Consider the following 19,859-nt stretch of genomic DNA (forward strand, 5'->3'; position numbering starts at 1 on the left):
GGGAACAGAGGGACAAAAAGATTTATTGCCCTTACCCGTCTTGACACTGTTGCATTAGATCTTTCCTTGAGCTGAGGATCTGTCGGCAGACTTGTCCAGATGATATAAGGAGTATCATACTTAGTTCTTAGTCGGGGACATCGTTTGAAGATAAAATCAATAAGGAAAAACTTGATTCCAGCATAGAGTCCTGAAAAACAGGTCACTTCAGTAGGCATGTTGAAGGGCCATTAAGAACATTACTGTTTTGATCATGTTTTAACAACTTCACGAATGAAACCAAATTCTGTATCTTCAGTCATAGTACTAAACCATTCTCGTGGTTTTAAAATTTTGATTCCTCTTCCAAAAACAGGTTATTATTTTTCTTTTTCAGATTCCTTTCTCCTCATCCCCAGTTCTTTTAAACCACTTAGGAAGCTTCTTGTTATGCATAAGAACATTAAAATGATTAAAACATACATTCCTTTTTACCAGAAGCATTCTGAAAACTCGATATACTTCCAAAACAGAAAACATGCCAGAGTATTCAACTCTGCAGCTCCCTGCAAGAATTCAAATGGCAACAGAGGGCTCTCATGTTCTACATTAAACCCTATCTTCCAGTCCGGTATGTCCTCTTATCTTATACAAGATATATCCTTGCATTCTGCTAGATTAAAAAGGGCTTGGAATACTCTTTCAAAACTTTACTGAATGTCATTCAGATCTCTTTATAAGAGCCTGAGGAAAAAAAAAAATTCCTCACACGTATAATTCAATTGCCATATCAAGCAAACCTATGTTTATGTTCAAGTAACACAGTGTGAAGTTCAGTGCCACTAAAAGTAATACTCATTTGATCATATCATTTCATTAATGAAAAAAAAGAAAAAAAAAGAATTCTTGGTTTACAGGACATGGCTTCATATCTTAGAGAAAAGACAGTCTCATATTGTAATGAGAACCCTCTTTTTTCCTAATTCCCTGTTGAGAGTTTAAGTATCTCTAACTTCACTCACAGTAATCTCTTCATTTTGTCCAGCCTAACCTCCAAGTCTTAGAAGTAATCCCATTAACCCTTTCATTTTTTTCCAGCCCTGTCATCTTTATGCTTTCTGTGTGTTCCTACATACTTAATTTGTAAGGATGTATGAGCAAAAGAACCCCAAAATAAACATAGGGCTTCCTGGAAACCATACAGCTGTCTATCTGAAGACCTCTGCTAACAGCTCATCATAAACTTCCCCTCTTCAAGAAATGAATGCATTATCCAGTCTTTTTTATATTCTATTATGTATTCAGAGATGGTCTTTGAAATGCAGATAGCAAACAATGCCAAGCACAATGAAAATACTTTTAAATACTGCATTATTTATTAATGCATGGTTTTCTTTATAAACTCTAAAATTCTCCCTCCAAAGATCACTTCTTAACACATTAACATGTAACAAGTCAATTATTTATTGCATTTACCCATTGCAAGCCCAATAATCCTGTAGGGCAAAAAGCAGGATGCAATAAAAGCTGCCCATAGAGTAATGTAGAGCTTCTGTGTTATTTCTGGCTGGACCCACATGAACAAGCTGAAAACAAAAAAAGAAAAATTATTTTATTACTAGCATTCCAGACATTGGTCAAGTCTTGATTTAAGAGGAAAAAAATACTTGGGTCAGATAACTTACTTTTTAATTTTTTCCAGTATGTCTGCCATCTTGCCAAAAAGGTTCTGCATAAGAAGCAAAGAATTAAAACCAAGTCCTGCATTACTTTGGGGTTTTTGTCCATGTAATAGAAACCAGAGATATCTTACTCTGTTGGTAATAAGCAATTCCCAGAAGTGATTTTTTTAATTATTTTTTAGCCATTTATGTACTTCACAACTGAGTAAGTATAGAACAGAACAGCAATACTCGATGACTTCCATCTCATTTAACACCTTGTTCTGTGACTCATGATTGTTAGAAGTGAAGAAGCTATTTGACCCCACTGTCATGACTGGAAAGCATGTACATCAGTGCAAATATTTTAAGTCATCAATCTAAGAGTTAAGAGCTTCTGTCAGTAGCAACAAAATGGGCAGTTTCTTCCTGAAATCTCAGGAAGTGGTTACTGAGTTCATCAAGTGTTGGATTCTTAGCTTCTTTAGAAACACACCACCACCAGGCATTTACGGTATACCCTTTGAGAGACCAGATTCCACATTAATTCCAACAACTATTGATACAAACAGACCCCTACTCAGGACTAAGACGGTTATTCAGCCACCCTCTCTAACCAATTCTTGCTCTCACAGCATCTGTAAACTTTATCTTCCCAATCAATTTCCAAAGGTGCTCATATAAACATAGGCACCAACACTAGCAGAGAGCATACACAGATGCCAAGAGAAAGGTAAGCTACCTGTAGCAGTGAGACACTGTTAGACATGGCACAAGGTTGCAGATCAACCGGATGGTGGAGTCACTCAGCTGCTAGGGTAGCTCATCAAACCGACAGAGCCAGGAAAAAACCTTCCCTCTCAAGCAGCAGATCTCAGGGCTGTGGGGGGTGGTGGTATTTCAGACTATTTCAGAGGTGCTGTACAAATTGTTGTATTAACACAGCTAAACAGACAGTTGAAGGAAGAGGATCTCTTACATCAGTTTTGCAACTAGCAGATTTGGGATATGGATTCATACTCTAGTACACTGGTAAGATTTACCACCTGATCTACATTAACAGAAGCTCATTTGCAGATATTAGGGGAAAACTGTCAGAAGCTGCCTTTGTTCCCCTTTAGAGCTCGCTCAGAGCTATGACTGGAGAACCTCGACCAGTTCTCTGAAGCATCATGCCATTCCAGAAGCTTCAGGCACCTTTACTGAGATCTCTACTGCTCTTAAGTAACGATCTCTATGCAACAAAAGTATTGCTTGTTTCAGCATTTTCACATGCTGCATAACAAAGTACAGTGACCACGTGGACTATGAACATTCTTGTTCTCAGGAAGCAGGTGAAGAGGTCCAAGAGCAGCACAATACCTGCGCCTTCTGAGCCACGTCTAGAACAAGCTGAAACTTTTCAGACACCGTCAGGTCCTCTTTTGGGGGTTCCTTGGGCAAGAAAGAGACAACCCATTAATTTTCAGCTCTGCTAAAACCCGTACTTTACAAACTCCCTCATGACAACATGACCCCTCAATATTCTTCGCAATAATCTTCTCATTTTAAAATGTCTCTAAATTTGCCAAGTTTCTCCCTTGTTTCAGATCTAATGTTTATGTCTTCCATTGCTGGTTATCTTTAGTTATCAATGCTTATCCTCCATGGTATATGCAAACATAGTAGTATGAGGCTGTGAAAGACACAGTAGGTCTTTGGAGCAGCATGGCTACAATGGCTTTCAGTCTATAACCGCACAGTTAAACTGACCTACCTCTGGTCTAGCACAGAAATGTTTGGTTTGTTTTTTTCCCCTCAAGTTTTACATTTATAACTTTATTTATTTATTTAGATTACTGCCCTTTCAAGAATAACAAAATTAGCCTGGAAGCAAGGCCTGATTAGGTCTTAGTAAAAAGTTTGAAATTCAAAGAACTCCATTTTACATTAACACTTAAAATACTTCCTGCTTAAAGCAGGATAAGTGAATATTTATCTCAAAAATGTTAGAGAAATAACAGAATGCAGGGCTTCTTGAAGATCCTGCAGGATCTAACTTGTCCCAAGCTGGCATATTAACATTTATTCCAGAAATGTCATTGAAGTTTGGAATATTTCATGGTGAAACATGCAAACTTAGTGCTGTTAGTGAAGATTTCTAAATTTGAGGAGAAAGAAAAAAGCCATAGTGTCTTTATTTGCACCCCACTCTTCCTTCCTTTTACAGCTATCCACCTAAACACACAGGAAGGTTTAGAAGGTGTAACTTTAAACACAGGCACACAGGTCAAACCGATCAAAGACCTACCATGGGTTCAGAAACTTCAGGCACAATACTCCACTGTATTCTCCAACCCCTAGAAGTTATGGAAATAGTTAGAGAGCAAGTACTTCTCCACCTGCCAACATGGATTATTTGTAAGAAGTTAAAAAATAGTTTCCTGCAACAAGCACTTATGGCTTTAAAAACCAAAAAAATAAAAATCCCCAAATCAACAAAGAACCCAAAAAATAACATAAGTACAAGTGGCCAATCACAGACAGCTTTAAATGTATATACCTTTAAAAAAAAAAATAAAGGTATATACATTTAAAAAAAAAAATTGTATTAGCTAGGCAGATACTACACAGAATCACTGCTTGCAGGTTTTACAACAGAAGTGAACTGTGTGCACAGAGTATATAATTAGGAATATTTTTCGTTTGTTCTTTATGTGAACAAAATTATATAAACTCATTCTGGAGCCTATTTGCTACTTGTAATTTTCAAGTAGAATGTCAGACGGTAAGTATTAAGAAATCAGAGAATTATTTGAAATATGCACATTAATATCCTTGCCCATCATTTAAAACATTTTAAGGCAGAAAACACCATCAGCCTAAAATAGCATTTTTAAAAGATCCTTTCAGTACAGAAAATGTACTTTCTTTTTTTTTTTTAAAAAAGGTCATAATTTTTAATAGAGACTGAATATACAAGTGGAAAATACTTTGGATAAAGTATGCCAAGGTCCACTGAAAAAGGATGAATTTTCTCTCCAGGGAAAAGCAGCAGGCTTCAATATTTCAGGTGATGTTCTCCAACTATTCTGAACACTGCAGAATATTTTTATTTTAGAATTTTAAAACGTTGAAGGATTTGTCTGAGAATATGCACCATCATCTATGACGACCCAAGTCACAGGCGATGAAGGTAAATCCTTAGAATAGTCAAAAATTATAGAAATTGTGCCATGAAAGTAAGGATATTAGAGTTTGAATTTCACTTTCTTAAACTTAACACACAACATTAAAAAAGGTAACAGTTTATGACTCAGTGCAAGAATAATAAAACATCTTTCAAGCAAAGCATTACAAGAGAATAATCTAGCATTTAAGTAAATACCTGGCTATGAGGTAATTTAGGGACAACCTCAAAATTGCTAAAAATAAGAACATGGGAATGGCCCAGCCATGCCATACAGCATTCATGTAAATCTGCAGATTAAGAAGGAAAAAAAAAAAAAGGAAAAAAAAAAAGAAAAAAAAAGAGATGTGGATTACAAACTGGGGTACAGTGAGTTGTATGAAATACCATTTCCCACTGTACTGTTGGGTTCAGAATCACACAACTCAGATCACAAAAGTTAATAAATTTTAGCCACCCCATGAGAGACAACAGCACTGCATTTATGAATGTAAAGTCAAAACTATAAGATTGAACTAAATCTCCAGAAATGACACCTAAATAGTGCTCAGTTTCTTGATAGAATTAGTATTTCCAACACTGTGATTACATGAAAGTATATGACAAAAAAAAGTGAACCTTAAAGTCTGTCAATCTGCTACATGATCATGGTATGGCCTGACCTCACCTAGATCAGAAGAGTTATAACAATTAGCCCCTCACAGGGCAAGGGGGTAAACTCTCGTTGTATTATTTCAGGTCAACTAAATCCCACATTTTTACCAAGCTTAAAAAGATTGCAGGAGAACTGGTCTTATTTTACCTGACAAACACAGATGCAAAGTGCTACAAAAGGTTTTCTGTCTCCTTCCCAACTTCTGAAAACCCAGAGACTACAGCCTTCCTGCCAAGAGACATTACGCTTTTTATCGATAACCCCAAAATGAGTAACTGGCTCCGAGGTCCCAGAGCTTTCTGAGCAACAGCTGAAGTTTCTTTTTTCAGCTTTTATCTGAAGAGTGGGTTTGTCAGGAGAGGAGAAAGAAAAATCAGTAGATTAGGAGAAGGGACAGACACAGGGCACCAGGAGGGGGAAGTCTCCTCCTCAGCATTCCTTCAGTTGTGCTGTACAAAGTGACATTAAATAAGACTCTATAACTTACAGGGAGGGATCATTTAATGAAAAGGTGTGTGACATTTTCACCAGACAGGTTAATTCAGCTACAACTACCGGTATTAATTTCCTTCAATATCAAAATATTTCATATCCACCATGATCAAAATAATTTAGATAATTTAATCAGCAATTAGAAGGAAAACAAATCAAAACTCCACTAAATAGTTATGTCGCTTTGTGGCATGCAAACCTCCTTACACAGCATGGGAATGCTTGAATTTAGCTCGCAGACCTGACGTTTGAACATTACAAGGCAATTTGCCTCTCAGAATATGATCCTAATGAATGGCAAAGAGCGCTGATGGTGAACGATAGCTTCTTATCAAACACAGCCGCTATTAGTATTTCAGCCCGCGACTAAAAAGATTTTGCAGAAGCTGAAGTAACCATCAAATTGCAGGACTGGGAGACAGGAAACAAGAAACGAGAGAACAATGCTCAGATTGTTCCAAGTTATTTTAACAGTTACAAAACTATGTTACAAGAAACACAGAATACACAATTTAAGTGGCTTTGAAATATAACTGAAGTGACAACTACTGGTATTTTGTGTTAAATGAAACGACACTATTTGATTTGACTTAAACTGTAGCACAACTCCAACTTAGATATGTCAGTTTCAATGTATTTTAGTAAATAATAAATTTTAAAAGTTCTTACTAATCCTGGAGGAATAGGATAACTTACAATAAAGGCAATAGCAGAAGTGTAGATAGAATACCAGTCTGATAAGGCAGAAAGATTCTTCACAAAATTAGTAACAGGTTTGGCACCTCTCTCTAAACAGAAGCGGAGAAAAAACACAACTGTTAGAATTAGCTGGCAGTGGTTAAATAACTTGTAAATGTCAAACAATCAAGTTAGAAGATTAATAGGAATATTCAAGACATGTAATGATAAAAATGCTTACCCAAATTAAGAAAAATGAAACCCATCAATGGAACTGAAGAATTAGTTAAGGAATGTATTTGCAAAAACTAGAGACTCTTAAGTACAGACCAAAAAAAAAAAACCCAAAACAAAACAAACCCCAAAAAATCCCTTTACAAGGGTACTGTGGATGATGATAGCAGTCTGTTCTGAGCCCTGTTCATACTACCCCAAAGACCTCCACACAGGTCAGTTCATCCCACTGTAAAACAAGGTAAATCCTGCCACTGAAGAACAACTTACTGCTGCTTGACCAAGCTAGCTTAAAACTAGCCTAGATCTAGTTCTCTCTTGGCTCTATTTCTGCAGGAATCTATCCACTGGTAGCATGCTGCTGCTTACTCTTCCTAAGCCAAGAGACACGGGACCTTGCTGCCTCTGCAGACCTTTGCTCTCGCTGTCACTGCACAGGAGACAAACCTGTGCCAGGAGAGCCATCACTCCCCCAACAGATGCCCACAGCCAACCAGCGACAGCAAGAGGAACTCTTCCTCAGCTCCCTAAAAAACACTGGTCCTCTGCTCTTCCTACTCCTCTAAGCAATTTTACCACTTGGGCAAACTAGCTAGGGGACACCAGAGAACAGGAGAGGGCTGCTGCAAAAAGATCTTTGCTTTCTCTGCTGGAATGCAGCAGTTTTGCCTCCCTGCTGAGGAGGCTCAAGACTCTGTTTGCACAGGGGACCCCAGGAGTACCCACTCTAGTTTGCAGTACAACTCTGAAAGCTTTCCTCAAGACAGCCTGTGACTGCTGTCCTAGTTTGTTTGGCTTGAAATTCAGCTATCCTTGATACATTCCCTATGGGAAGTAATTAAACAACTAGGACTAGATTTCCTTGAGCAACACTGACACAACCAAAGCAGCAGATGAAGTAAGTGGAAGGGCATGTTCAAGGCACTGGAGGAGGTCATGGACTCAAGTGCTGCTCTACCATCCTACATCAAACTTGCAGAGAAGGTCAACACCTGGAAACTGCTGGCAACAACAGGGGTCTTGAGAGCAATTAAGGGTCTCAGCAACTCCAGGTGGTTGTCAGGCATCCCTGGACAACAGGGATCTAGATTTTGCGGCTCACCTAATGGAAATTAAGAAGCACTCAAACCTTAAGCTTAATACTGCTTTTTTTTTAAAGCTATTCTGAAGGCAATGCACATCCACCACAGAGAACAGGCCACATGTATTTTCCCAAATGAAATTACAATGAATACCAGTATTAGAAGCATTTTCTTCCAGAAAATAAAATACTGCTAAGTACTTACTTAATCTTCTCATATTTTCAGTCAACCTGAAAAATAATGGATAAAAGCAACTTGTTAAATAGACAAGTAGTGCACAACTGTGTAAATTGGGTCCCTGAAATACTGCTCACAGTAATAAATTAGATGTTTGTGCATAAAGCTTCATTCTTGCCTCTTACGAAGTGTGTTTCTAGTAACTAATACAGCCTACTTCACATCAGAACAAAAATTGAAATGTAACAGCTCTCCAGCCTAAGACTTTGTCCACAGTTTTCAAGAGGCATGTGACAGAATCTAGTAAACAATAAGACTCTCGTTCTACCTCAGACAGTAGATAAATTTCAAATTTCATGTTTAGGCCAAAGCATTCACAAATCTTCTGAGATGGTTCTGTACTTTCAGTTTTATTACTTGTTATGCAAACGCTTGCTCAAACCATGTAAAAGGTTGTAAAAAAATAAAATAAGAGAGGAAAAAACCCCAACTTTTAAAGAAGCCAATAATTTCTCAAAATCACGTTAGAGATTTACCTTCTAGCACTAAGTGGCTCTTCTGTTTCCACTGTATTCTCTTCTGGCTGAAATCTGAAGTCCTCAACATACTCCCCAAATTTGTCACAAAACCACTTCTGGAGTCTCGAACAGAATGTGTGGCTACGCTTATCTATAAAAAAGAAGCAGTAAGTATCAGGCTAATACTAGAAGACATCTTCATACAAAGCCTGCTCCTGCTCCTGCATGCCATGCCTCATTGGGAAGCAGACTTTGTACAGCTTTCCTATCCTTCACCAACACTCTTCACAGAAACTCACCATGCAATTTACCTCTGCCACTGCACAGAAACCCTGACTGCACCAAACTGGTAAAATAAGACTAATGGTGACTCCTGGTTTGCTCTAAGTATGGGCCCATAGACGCTTCTTATTACCAAGTACAGAGATTAGTTAAACATCCTAACAAACAAGAGTTTTTAGCAAACACTGTAAAAACATCTTCTGGTTAAGAGATTCCTGTAAGGACCTACATAAATCTCAGCATTCCTATTGTGCTCCTATTATCACCTCGAGAAAAACAAGTGTAAAGCAAAACACTCCAGAGCAGAGAGCTGGACAACCACCTTGCAGCCACACAAATTTGACAGGGAAGAGAGGTGGAAACTTAAGCAAGATTCTGCAAGAAGCATTTTTACTACCACTTTGTAACCATTTCTAGGCTGTAAAGATTGTGTATGTGTGTGTGCACGCATATGTGTGCGTGTGTGTGTGTATATATATATACACACACATGTATATATAAAATGCGCACTTTCTTTTCCCTAAAGTCACACTACAGAAATTATGTGTATATGCCACTTTCTATATATGGAATATATAGTTATAATACTGCCTGGAAAGTCTTATATGGCAAAGTAATGACACGATGCCTGCCTTCTGTATGTCAGTTTCAAAGGAAAATATAAATATATGGATATATGGAAATAATACAAGGGTAAAAGCCTTAAGGCAGCACATGTGAGAATAAAACAATTACCTCTTTTGTTTTACCTGTAACTCAGAAAATCACTGTCTGGAAGGAACAGACTGATTATTCTTTGGAAAAGTAGGTCAATACAAGAATGCCATGGAGGACACTGGTCACAACTATTCCAGGACCAAACTTAGTACAGAACTCCATAAAATTAAGATATGATTAAACAGGGGCATGAAAGATTAATCAGCCAACTACAACAGCCAAAATGGTGCTTTTAAGCATGTGAGAAAAAGCTCAGAAAATAGAATCAAACTATTTATTAACAAATGGTAGTGATACCTAGAAAAACAAGGAATTTAGTGGCAGCATACAGCTGAGACAACACTTAAATTTGAAAACAAAAAAATATGAAGTAGCTTCCCACATGCTAATACTTCAGATAGCACTGAGAAAGAAATTTTGAGCATACAAGACAAAAAAAATGTCAGGTTGCAGTTCACACCACAGAAAATATTGACATTGTGGGAGTACAGGAAGAGCAATTTCAAGTTTAATCTGCAGATTTAAAAGCTCAAGTGGTTGTCTCAATCAAGAGGTGTGGGGAGGTGTGGGGAGGAAAGCTTAAGTGTACTGAAAGATTGAGATTGAGGCCTGTTGCCTTAGTTCTTTCAGAAATCACTGTATTATTGAATTCACAATAAGCAGCAGTTTGAGAAGTGCAGACAATGGTGGAGGTATCCAAAAAATGAGTAACACTCAGGCTTATTCCTTCACCAGAATATCTTCTCTTTTTAAAAAAAGAACTAGTAATAAGATTAATGGCATAAAAGAGCTTTTATAGTTAAGAACAACATACAACATCTTTTCAATGTATTATACTTGTTTTCTAGTAAGTCAAGGATCAGAAAGTCATGCAAGAGTCATTAAATCATGTAACAGATTTCATCGCATTCCTAAAGGCTTTACAATAAAAGATATATTCCTTGTTCAGGTATACAAAGTCAACTACAAGAAGTAAATGGAGAATTTTGTACAGAGAGGTAAGAAGCTGCTCAAATGGTCTTTTCAGCTTCTTCAGAAGCCTGCTTAAGGATCCAGCAAGTTTTTCAGCAAGGTTTGATCTTTAAAGATCAAATGAAAGGGGTAAAAAAATCTGACTGAATCAAACTGCTAGTAGAAATCTGACTGAGATTACCTGTTCCATTGGCTTGTGTGTGTGGCTTTGCAGGTTGCTGAGCTGCAGGCACCTCTTCCGTCCTACAAAGAAAATGGAAACAATGTGAAATGCTACCAATGATGAATTTTTTCCTTTTCAGGTAAAGGGAGCACTGGAACCCCCCCAGTTTCCATAACTGAGATGATACACACACAACAAGAGAAAACCAAACTTATGCCCTTTTGCAAGATTCAAAATACTCATTTCACATAGTACTTAGGATCCAGGGAATCCATCCACTGGAAGGAGAAGTGTGGTTTAGCCATTACCTGTCACCGACAGCTCAATTTCATCTTACAACTACTAAATAATTTAGCATCAAATGTGTTGCATTACTTCTGCCTTTGTGCTGTATATTCATTGCACTGCCTGCCAGGAAAACTCTTCAGAGCTCTGACTTTTCCCACAGTAACAAGTGAAAAGGTATTCTGTATCGCAAGTTGAGAACCACAATACTAGGACAAAAACACAGTTTAACGTATGAACACTGAATTCTGCCATTGTTACTAGAGTCAAACACCACTCATCTCCACAAGGAGAGGAACAAGTGTCAAGCATTATTTAAAATGTTATGTTGTAAGCTCTTGAAATGCACAGATACCAACCAATTTTAAAAAATACCTTTTTAAAAGCTTGCAAAACTTAAATAATGGTCTGAAAAACTGAGACAAAACTGTTCTAAAAACATATGGCAAATAGCAGGCCTCCTTGGTCTCATCTTTCAAAAAAAAAAATAAATCAAGAATAATATTATCATCCATTAAAAGTGAACAGGTTTTGGAAAACACAAATGCTTTTGCCATTCTGCACATGTACAAGGTTTCAAATTCCATTTGCGCTACCCACAGCCTCCAACTGCCAACCTGTCTTGAGAACACTTCAGGCTTCGGTCCAAAAGTCTTCAGCCATCCATGTAGATATGCTACAGAAAGATTTCTCTAATGAAGCAGCAGCTTTGACAACGTAACACCAGCCGCAGTGAGCTCTGACAGGGAGTTGTACGATTGAAAAGATTACTGCTTGAAACAAAAACATGTCGCTCGTGTGATTTCTTTATCACTCATTTATCAGACAACACAGGTGCTTTCAAATGTTCCCTTCATCTTTTGCTCCTGAGGAAGGGAACCACGTGCGATGATGGCCAGCAAATGGAGAGTGGGAAGAGGGATCTCACTGTACTGGGTAGGTTGCAGCAATATAGATGGATATATGGTTCTCTCTCTTGCTGTTCCTCTACAAAGTGCATTAGGAAAAGATCTCGCTGTAATGTCTGCACTCAGAAAAGGCCATTACAAATATGTGCAGTCTGAACAAGTATGACAGAGAAACTACAGAACTAATTACCTCCCTTCCTTCCTAAGCACTCCCCATAGTTAATGGGCTTTCCACACCCTTGTTCATTTCTAAAAGGAACATTTAGAAATAATGTACTGATTTAAAATTATAACTGGACATCTATCAGTGTGCAGTAGCTGAATTCAATGGTTTCTGCTTTCAAAGCCACTTGTTTTCACTTCTCTTCAGGACTTTTCCACACAGCTTCTGGATTTGCAGCAATTCTTTTCATAAGCCACCTGAAATTCCACAAGTTTCCTTCTTTCTAGCTAAACCTGAACTTTGGTTTCTATGCTATTTTTCCACGGGTTCCCCACCTAAAACCTCCTCCTCCCCTTTCCCCTACACCCTTGCATCTCCTCCGCTTCCAGCTCTGTCTCTCTAAAGACAAACAGCAATTAACATGGTCAAATTTGCACAAACTATTATATAGCAGTGTCTTGTTTTCCTCTATCAGCACGAGACGGTTACATGGTACGGGTGGGCATTTTCATCCTCAATCTGTCACTGCCACTGTCTTTCATTGAAGCTGAAGACATGTTTTGGAAGACAGGATGTAGTCATTCACAAGCAGGTTCACTCAGGCAAGCGTCAGTTACTCAACTCACTCCAGCTGTGCAAAGGCACTGGGAAGGTGTCACTCCTGAACAGCTCCAGCAACAGAGCTGAGAAGGGATCCCACCGATGCCAGCCATCAGAGCCTTCAGGCTGGGTCTTCCTTTGACATGCTGGGATATATTTTCAGAAGCAGCACAGCGTCATTACTCCCCAGGTTTCTTGGAAAAAATCCAAAAAAATCTCTTCAAGAAGCAGTTCTGGATAGCAGCCTCATGGGGCTCCATCAGGAGCACAGGATGGTTTGGCTTCAGCCCTTCTTGGTGCTTTTTGTTTCTGTTTTTTTGGCAATGTCTTACTTGCCATCTGCCTGTTACTTCTTCCCCATGAAGAACCTGACCTTTACGAATCATCAGGTTAATGACAGCTCATTACTGCACCTGTGAATCAGTTTATAATTAGCCACTTCAGACAGATTTGGGCCAGGAAGCTCAGAATTCATTGTTTAGGCTTGCACACCCACTGGGAAGCTCGATCTCAAAACCAGGTCATGTTGAACTAGCTAGTAAATCAAGACCAGTGACAGAGGGGAGGAATTATCTTTCCTACAGCTTCTGAACCACTCTTCGTGCTAGAGATCAGCTAAAAGGCTGAAAACATACATGGTCCCCAGAAGAAGGCAAAAGGCTGTGTTTCTATGTGGAATTCCTAACTGCAGCCTGCACCAAAGAAAACAAGCTGCATGAGTTCCTCTGGGACCACGCTTTCCACTCAGAAAAAAAAAAGGTGTGATTGGTAACACCAACAGATCCCCAACCTGAGGACAGGTTATGTTTATGCAACTAGAGACTGGACCCATTTAAAAGCACAGGCCTATCAAAATAGGTAAGAGGAACTACAGCAAAGGAGAAGACAAACACAAATGTGCCAATTTTTATTTTTAAATATATACTGAAGGCAGGGAAGCACGACTGTTAGAGCTGTTTGTGACTAGTAGACGTGTAGCATTCAATAACGACCAGCAGACACTGATGTAGCATCTACTCAATGCTGACCCACAGAATAGTGCCGAAGGGTTATTTCTGTAGCTGCAAGTACAACACAAAAGTTAAGGGAGCCTTGACACTGAAGGCCATTTACTTGAACTAAACATTTTGGTTTTGTGCATCTTCAGCCTTTAACACACTTGCAAATTGAGGCGTGTGTGAATCAACAGACTCTTCCCAATACCTGTGAAGACCGGACTCAGTGCACAAAACAGGTCCAGTTGCTGCTGGGATGTTCTCAGACTTATTAAAAGCAATCTTCCTACAGGCTGACTCCGAGTACTTAGTTCACAAGCAATCCATCATCATTCTTTTGACAGCTGTTGTGGAAGCCAGTCAAGGCTGTTACATCCTTCTTACTGCTCAAAGCAACACAAATGTGTATGCACTGCCATCAAAAGCACCATGCAACACAGAAATGCAAAAATAAAGGAGGTATTTTCAAAGCCTAGTTTAAAGACTAATCATTTGAGCATACATGCCTTCTTAGCCCAAGGAGCTGTCACAAAACTGAGTTAAAACATTTTCTTATGTCTTGCATCTCCTTCTCATTAAAATACACCAAACATTTCAGAAGCCTTTGTCCTCCTCACTAAATACTCCCAGATTTTACATGGTTAGTGTCCTAAACTGACAGTTTCAGAAACAAAAGAAAAGGTTTCAGAAGAAACCAAAGTTGTACAAGATCTAAATGTTCCTGGGCAGAAAAAATAAACAAATAAAAAAGAAACCCTCAACAAGAGCTACTTTACAAACAGCAGCCTGTCACCACATCTACTAAGTTAAAAATAAAGGGATGCAAGAAGTTCAGCCAACTGAGTATGTCAGCAATCACATATATATGTCAGCAATCCCAGCACAGCAGCCCGATGAGAAACTTCTGACCTCGGTCTTGGTCTCTTGGTACCTGTGTGGAGTCTCAGCCTGACAGGGATCCTTCCAAGAGGGAATGCTTCCAGCCTCCAGAGCAACCTCAAGCTGAGGTATCTTCTCAAAGGACAAATTCATCCATGCTCAAAACATCACATGTATGGAAGACTATGACATTTAACAAGAGGCCAGGAAGAGTTAATCAAGGTAAGTGGTCCAGAAGGAACAGTGGCTCATGCAGAAGCATTATCTATTTTCTCCTCTTAAAAATAGCTCACAATGATACTAATAAAAAGGTTTGCATAAGTCACAGCTTGTTGGTAGGTGTTGTTGCAATTTTTTTGTTGTTGTTGGGGTTTTTTTATTCTTTTCTGTCTGATAGAGCTAGCTCCCAATTTGTAAAATAAGGCAGCAACAGCCCACAATTTACATTAAACAAGCGTTGCTCACGCAGACTATTCCAACATATTTATGCATTGTTCCACTAGCAAACTGTCATCTGCTTCAGCTGTTGTACCAAACGCTGGGCTGTCCCAAAGTGCAACTATGGATAACTTCAGCTGAGGTCAACATGTTTCTGAATAGTCAGACATACAGACAATGAACAGCACGAGAAACAAAATCACTAAATATCCTCTTCTTCCACTCCTTCCTGGGAAGAATTCAGTGATAGAAGTCCATGTTCTTCACAAAAAAAAAAAAAAAAAAAGAAAAAAATCTAGACTGTTAGCTCATTTCTCCTTGCTGAACACTGCATATAGCCATGTATATTGATCTACTTAACAAATACTTTTGAATGCTGCAACTATTAAAATAATTTCTTCTTTCTTACAACACAGAAAGATTTGGTTTTCATTAGTAGTTAACTTCTGTAAGTAAAAAGGAGAGTACATGCAAAACATCTTGATATGCATACCTATTTAAAGATCATATGAAAAACTAGCTAACTGAGAAGCAGGGCACATTTTGTTTTGTTGACATAAGCAGAGACGACTTTCTGTGGTAATTTTGCTTAATAAAATTAAGTTTCCATCAGGCATAAGTTTGGCCTATTATGTATTTGATTGTGTCAGCCGACACTTTGCCAGTAGTCACAGAATCATAGAATGGTTTGGGTTGGAAGGGACCTTTAAAGGTCATCTAGTCCAACCCCTCTGCAGTGAGCAGGGGTATCTTCAACTAGATTAAGGTTATCTTCAGGTTAACCTGAGTCCCCTCACAGAAGTATTTTAAAATGTCTACAGCAAAGTGCAAAAAGATAAAAAGCAGTGAAGAAGAATTTCATACAATGGAGCACAAGTTAAGAAAAAAATGTAGGCAACATGATTTTTCTTCTTCTAGGTAGAAACTTGGAAACTCTTCAAAGTCTTTTTTTGTTGTCATCTTACATATATCTGACTGTCCCAAAAAGGCTGGAATATTAGCAAGACTAGTTAGAAAAAGACTTGGATAAAGGGGATAATTGTCTGAATGTAAAGCCCAAGTCCAATACCCAAGCTAAAAGGATATCTAAATGGGAATACAGCGTGGAAGCAGACAGGTCATGCTACCTTAATTAAGCAATTTCACACCTGATTGAGATTTGCTGTTGTCCACAACCCAACAAGACACCAATGTTGACACCAATACTGATAAACAAAGGCCTTCAAACTGTTTTTTTCTGTAAAACACATGTACTCACAAATCACAGTGGGCTACATCAGACCCTGGGCCATCTTCATTACTCTACAATAGGGCAGGATGATGAGTACCTTCCTGCAGAGGAAGGTGGCTCCTCATACTTCTCCAGGACTTCCAGCAATGGTGGGATCTCTCTCCCCTTTCTCTGGCACATGACCTAGAGCCCAGGCATACCTACTGTTGGGAGAAAGCCTAAAGGCCTACACCAGCATTAACGGTATAACCTGTACTGTGCTCAAAGACAAGCATATGGGATTTTGCAAGCTCAAGTCAGAGACAGAAGGTATCCGGTATCCTGAAGCATCACCTTTATCTACCAATATCAGAAAATAATGCTCATTGCTTTGTACTGCTGTTATGGAGCTAACAAATACTCTCAGCATGAGGACTGGTCCAAGACTGTCCTCTTCCACTGTCCCCAGTAGCCCACTCAACTAAGCAACATCAGTCTAGACACAAAATGGAAGTTACGTAGTTACATGTGCACACAGCTAGACTAACCAGTATAGGCAATAAAAATGCACTCCCACTTCCCAGCTGCAAGAGTAACTGTAAAACGTCACCAAAAAACCCCCAGGTCAGAGCCATCCAGATCACCTTTCCAGTGCACGGTCACGAGGCTGGCTTGGGAACAAGACTCCCACACAGGACCTCATAAAGACCCTGCCAAGCATGCAGCCTTTCAGCTCAGGTCAAGACTGCACATGAACCAACCTTGCACGGAACCAGTAATTTTGAAAAACAATCAGTGCAAAACATCAGCCAAAAAAACCCACCGTAGTGGGTACTGAGGATAAGAGGGAAGGACTAATTTATCTGCTGTATTAGGCCTTGTCAAACCCACAGTCTGAATACTGCATGAACTCAGCTTCTTCATCTTAAAACACAACCATTAAAGAATGTCCACTGAAGTGCTGAAAGGGATGGAGTACTCTTAAGGAGACACTGGAAAAGCTGGAACTCTTCAGTCTGGTGAGAAGAGCAGCAAGAGAGGAAAGGACTGGTCAAGAGTGGTAAATAAGATGAATGCCGGACAGTTATTCATCAAATCTCACAATTCTGTAACTATGGGGCACTTCTTGAAACCAGTAAGAAATCTCTTAAAAGGAAAGAAAACAGATTGCTTCTGAAGAGTCAAGACTGTATATCTGTAATGTATTGCCTCCACAGCTTCTAGTGGTGGACAAGAAGACAGCTCCACCACTTTCAAGTGGGGTTTAAATAATTCATGGATAACAGGTCTGCAAACAGATAATGAAGTGAAAAGGCATCCATGTACTTCCCAGTACCTCTAAATACAGTGTTTGTGGATGAGGAGAAGCTGAGGGAACTGGGGTTGTTTAGTCTGGAGAAAGGAGGCTGAGGGGAGACCTTATCACCCACTATAACTACCTGAAAGGAGGTTGTAGAAAGGGTCTCGGTCTTTTCCCCCAAGTAACAAGCAACAGTACAAGAGGGAACGGCCTCAAGTTGCACCAGGGGAGGTTTAAGTTGTATATTAGGAAAAATTTATTTGCTAAAAGGGTTGTCAAGCAATGCAACAGCCTGCCCAGGAAAGTGGTTGAGCCACCATCCCTGGAGATATTTAAAAGATGTGTATATGTGGTGCCTGGGGACATGGTTTAGCGGTGGAGTTGGCAGCGTTAGGTTAATGGTTGAACTCAATGATCTTAAAGGTCTTTTCCAACCTAAATGATTCTATGATTCTATAAGAGTAGGATGTAGGCACACCTCAGAAGGCAACTAGTGCCATGTTTCCTATAAATGGCTCCTATTTCCATTGCTACAGAATACCAGTGGACAGGGACTGCTGGCCTGACCAGAAAGGTATTTTTACACTTGGGATGAGTACTAAAGGAAGCCACAGGCTGGGAAGAATTTGTATGGCATTGGGAAACCTCTACCCAAGTAAAAGGTTTTGCCTGTTTGTTCTTGCTTGTCACCTCTAAGTAACTGGCAGCACTTATCACATACGATAACCGCTGCCAACTCAGCCTGCACTATCTCCTGATGACAGTAGCTGATGGCGGACCACAGATGCTACTGCTCAGCCAAGCAATCTTAGCTACTGCTGAGGAAGATAACACAGGCAGCTACACATGCAAGTGGTCTTGACCAACAAGCCCACCAAGGAGCTGCTATGGTCTTAAGATATAAAGTCCATACAGCTAGGTAGACTAAGGGGAGACAACATGAAATATTATGCTTTGCATCATCAAAGTGAGTGTCCTCAAGGATGAAAGGACTTAGAGGTGCAGGGCAGCATATTTCCATTTGTCACTGCAGTGGCAAGGAAAGCTCAAACTCCAGTCACTGCCACACACTTAGGGTTGTGCTGTGGTACTGGGACGTCCTCACTGCTGCTAGAACAGGAGTAACGACAACTGGGCAGTCTGGAGATGACACAGGTTTTGAAGAGGCAAAGCATATGTAATGGCATGGCAAAGGCTCTGGCATTCTGTAGCACACTGTGCATGCCAATAGCTCCAGGTAGTTTTGATCCCAGAGGGAGGACATCACAGAGGTGAAATGAAGAATATCCCAACTAGACAAGTGCCAGGACACCTCTGTAGCTAAGGCAGTATGTACAGTCAAGTAATTCAGGTGTACATGGGTGTGCAAGATGTATTTTTACAAGAAAACATAGATAGCTTCTCTCTGTGAGCCAGTGATTTAAGAGAGCCTAGGCTGGAAATGGATCCTTTCACCAGAATTCCTCAGAGTCAGAGATCTCAAGTGGTTTTCAGCTATACAGTAAAGACACTTATCTTACCTTGCTTTAGATATTTCTCTTACCTTGCCTTAAGTACTTCATTGACTCTTTGTTCTAGTTCTAATCTCCTCTGCCGTTCCTTTTCTAGCTCCTGCCTTAACGTTTCAGCGTTTGTTTCTTCTCTCAGCTTCCTGAGCTCCTCCTCTGTTAATTAAGGGAGAAGAAAAAGATGTAGTTAACAGGAAGTATTTCTGTAAGAAAATTAAAACCTAATTATGACAGATTAGGAGGGGGTTTTTTTGTTTTTTTTTAATCTGTGCTGTACAAAATATATTAACCAGAAAAAACAAGTAATCGAGGGTTAGAAAGACTTTATAAAAAGCACACAGCTGTATCACATACAAACTGTTCAGTCAAAATTGTTAAAGTCTGGAGAAAAACAACTGTAATGTTTTCTTTTCAAGATGTAATATATCAAAAAAGTTCTTGGTGCAAGCTACCTTTATCTAAATAAAATGTACCATACGCTTCATTCCCCAAAGAAATGGGAAAGGCTGCCTACTGCTAAATCTAGTGGTCATAAGGAAAAAAATAAAAAAGTATTTGTTTTCTTCCCCCATGTCTACCGTTAGAAAAAAAACCCCAACATATACTCAAATAAAGTTATATAACACACTATCCATCAATTTGTGGCATCCTTGTATTTTCATATAAGTCAGATAGGGTCCCATTATGGACTTAAGTATCTCACAGTTTTTAGAAGGGGTTATGAGACAAGGAACTAGGTTCAGATTCTTACCCTTTTCCGAGGTTACAGTTCGCCCTACTAACTTCCATGTAGT

The 19,859-nt window shown here is 39.2% G+C and overlaps 1 protein-coding gene across 1 annotated transcript in view; it reads right to left on the reverse strand.

Annotated features, from left to right (window-relative positions):
- The window catches only part of GRAMD4 (GRAM domain containing 4), a gene marked incomplete at its 5' end in the record, with an annotated part of 27,191 nt that extends 7,970 nt beyond the window's left edge, over positions 1-19,221 (reverse strand). Inside the window, 11 exons of the mRNA XM_029086366.1 lie at positions 36-190; positions 1,456-1,565; positions 1,665-1,708; positions 3,003-3,074; positions 3,931-3,979; positions 5,008-5,099; positions 6,653-6,744; positions 8,155-8,180; positions 8,664-8,796; positions 10,798-10,859; positions 19,101-19,221. Coding sequence (XP_028942199.1) covers positions 36-190; positions 1,456-1,565; positions 1,665-1,708; positions 3,003-3,074; positions 3,931-3,979; positions 5,008-5,099; positions 6,653-6,744; positions 8,155-8,180; positions 8,664-8,796; positions 10,798-10,859; positions 19,101-19,221 — 956 coding nt within the window. The remainder of the gene's footprint in view (positions 1-35; positions 191-1,455; positions 1,566-1,664; positions 1,709-3,002; positions 3,075-3,930; positions 3,980-5,007; positions 5,100-6,652; positions 6,745-8,154; positions 8,181-8,663; positions 8,797-10,797; positions 10,860-19,100) is intronic.
- Positions 19,222-19,859: the final 638 nt, after the last annotated feature.

This window comes from Antrostomus carolinensis, unplaced genomic scaffold, assembly GCF_000700745.2.
Source record: "Antrostomus carolinensis isolate BGI_N321 unplaced genomic scaffold, ASM70074v2 scaffold9400, whole genome shotgun sequence".
Lineage (NCBI taxonomy): Eukaryota > Metazoa > Chordata > Aves > Caprimulgiformes > Caprimulgidae > Antrostomus > Antrostomus carolinensis.